At 35.1% G+C, this 2,528-nt stretch overlaps 1 protein-coding gene across 1 annotated transcript; it reads left to right on the forward strand.

Annotated features, from left to right (window-relative positions):
• Positions 1–910: 910 nt before the first annotated feature.
• LOC124370241 (piggyBac transposable element-derived protein 3-like) lies at positions 911–1,513 on the forward strand. Its single transcript, XM_046828529.1, has one exon. The coding sequence runs from the start codon at positions 911–913 to the stop codon at positions 1,511–1,513; it is 603 nt and encodes a 200-aa protein (XP_046684485.1).
• Positions 1,514–2,528: the final 1,015 nt, after the last annotated feature.

Raw genomic sequence — 2,528 nt, forward strand, 5'->3', positions numbered from 1 at the left:
ATTAAAGCCCAACGGGTCGTTTTCGACCCATCTAAATACGTGTAAACCATTTTGTAGTAAAGCGTACTATTCCGTCTGTGATGTTTTTGTTGGAAAGTGTACTAGTCTATTGACCTTGAGAAAAGGTTTGGGGCCTCTTCCCCCACCCTTACTACTAATCGCAGTCTGCTACATTGAGAGTTGCACAATACATCATGTCTGCTCCACTTCACAGGTTAGTTTTATACATACCATGTCCTTTCAAAACATATCTAATAAGTGAATATTACTATCAATATATGTAGTAAAAAAAATGTTTATTAGTGAGTTTCACGAAACTTACTGACTTTTTACTATTACATGACAAACTATTAGTGGGTCGAAAACGACCCGTTGGGACCAAGCCCATAGCATAGGCCTAACCTCAAACCTAGCATTGAATCTTTTGTCAAGTTTGTAAGTAAAAAGCGCACGGTATTAAATTGAAATCAATATGTATACACATTATACATAAAACATTATTAACATCTATGTTATCTGCTTTTTCAACAGAAAATGTTTTATTTTATTTTGAACTTTTGGGATATTTCAGGATCAGCAGTCCGCTTACGCTAGCTGAGATCTTAGAAGACTTGGAAGACGCTGTTTCAGAATACACCGCAGCTGATATCTATATATGTCCTCCCGACAATGATGACCCTCACAATATCACAGATGAAGAATCTGGAGAGGAAGATTCTAATGACCCAGACCGAGTGTGCCGTCGTCAGCTCCAAGCCGAGGCAGAGATTCAATTCGAAGTAATTGAAAACTATGAAGATACACCAATTGAATTAGGTGATGAACGAATTGGGAATGACTGCTACAGGTACCGTCCGGGCAAACCGAACAGAGAAATGCCCTTTAAATGACAATAAAATGATGTCTATTCATGAAAGAGGGTCATTTGAAAGCTACATTGACAAGTCATAACATAGCAGCTGTCACTTGGAAAGATAACAGTGTTGTCACACTATTGTCAAAAGAGCATGGTGTGGCTCCTCTTGGTGAAGCTAAGAGATATTCAGTGACAGAAAGAAAGAAAGTTTCCATTCCTCAGCCATATCGTATTGCGCAATACAACAGGAATATGGGAGGTGTCGATCTAATGGACAATAATATATCGAACTACAGGATAGGCGTTCGTGGAAAACGGTGGTATATCCCAATCGTTCTCTGGCTTTTTGATGTTGTGATGAGCAACACTTGGTTTCTGGCTCGCTCTCAAGGAGTTACTTTGGACAGTCTGTTTCCAAAGAAGTGTGGTCCAGGCTTTTACTTCAAAAATTTGGACGCGCTCCTAAAGCAAACTGGCCCAACAAGAGCACTGAAGAGGGCTTCAAACCCACTCCGTAGTGACCATGGAGGTTATCTTATAGTGAAAGGTCAAAGTAGAAGAAGGTGTATTCTATGTAAAAATAAAACTGTAAAAGCGTGCAAACGATGTGAGGTCCCACTGCATGATACCTGTTTTGCAGATTTCCACAAAGAGTAATCATTTGTGTAATAAACATGTCTTTCAAATGTGTTTGTAAATAAAGTCTGCACTATATACACTTTATTGTGTTTTACTAAGGCCTTACTCCCAACGGGTCGTTTAACGACCATGTTAAAAAAGTACCAAAATGTTTAAAATAAATATTTCTTTGGTCATATTAGTGTAAATTAGATAAGGAAAAATTTATTTTTTATAGTGAATAAAGTATTTTGAGAAAAAAAAGTTTTGGGCTTTAATGGGTTAAAGTATTCCCTAAACATTTTGATGAAACTAACTTAAAAGAAAAAAAACAAACAAAAAAACAAATATTCCACTTCTAACAGTGTCACAGTAAAAATTGTATTCCAGAATTTTATATTTTCATGAGTAAATATCATGTGTCGTCACGTAATGTAAGGGAAAAACACGTCATAACGTAAGGGAAAATAGTAATGACAAGTACGATATGCTAATTTATACTCGTATGGATGGCAGCAATAACATACAAACCAATTTGTATATTCTGCTATCTTATAATATCCTTATTATTAGCTTGTGAGCCCTTTCCCAAAACGTTAAAGTGTCTCAATAGGCAACAAAGTCACATTGTGGGACAATCCTGTACGTCGATTTATCATCATACGATAGCAATTAATTCATTATAAATTAATAAAGTCATAGTGGGTCACAAATAAATATAATACCTCACAGTAGAATTTAGACACCGGAGATACTATTATTTACTTATTACGTAAGCATTTGAGGTAACAGAGGCTTATTGTGAGAGAATCCTATTCATTGTTTTATCGTCGTACGATATTAATGAATTCCTTACGAAGCCTTCAAAGTATAGAAGCTCATAAATGAGCATGATATCTAAAAATAATATTTAAAACAATCTCGTTAAGGTATTGCTTGGTGTAACATTATAAGCTAAATTATCTAATTATTAAGTAGGTGCAATTTATCAATTCAGTACATATTTTTTTTCCTTTTTTAAAGTGATTAAAAAATATATGAACAAGACTGTTTA

Source organism: Homalodisca vitripennis, unplaced genomic scaffold, assembly GCF_021130785.1.
Source record: "Homalodisca vitripennis isolate AUS2020 unplaced genomic scaffold, UT_GWSS_2.1 ScUCBcl_63;HRSCAF=889, whole genome shotgun sequence".
NCBI classification, from domain to species: domain Eukaryota; kingdom Metazoa; phylum Arthropoda; class Insecta; order Hemiptera; family Cicadellidae; genus Homalodisca; species Homalodisca vitripennis.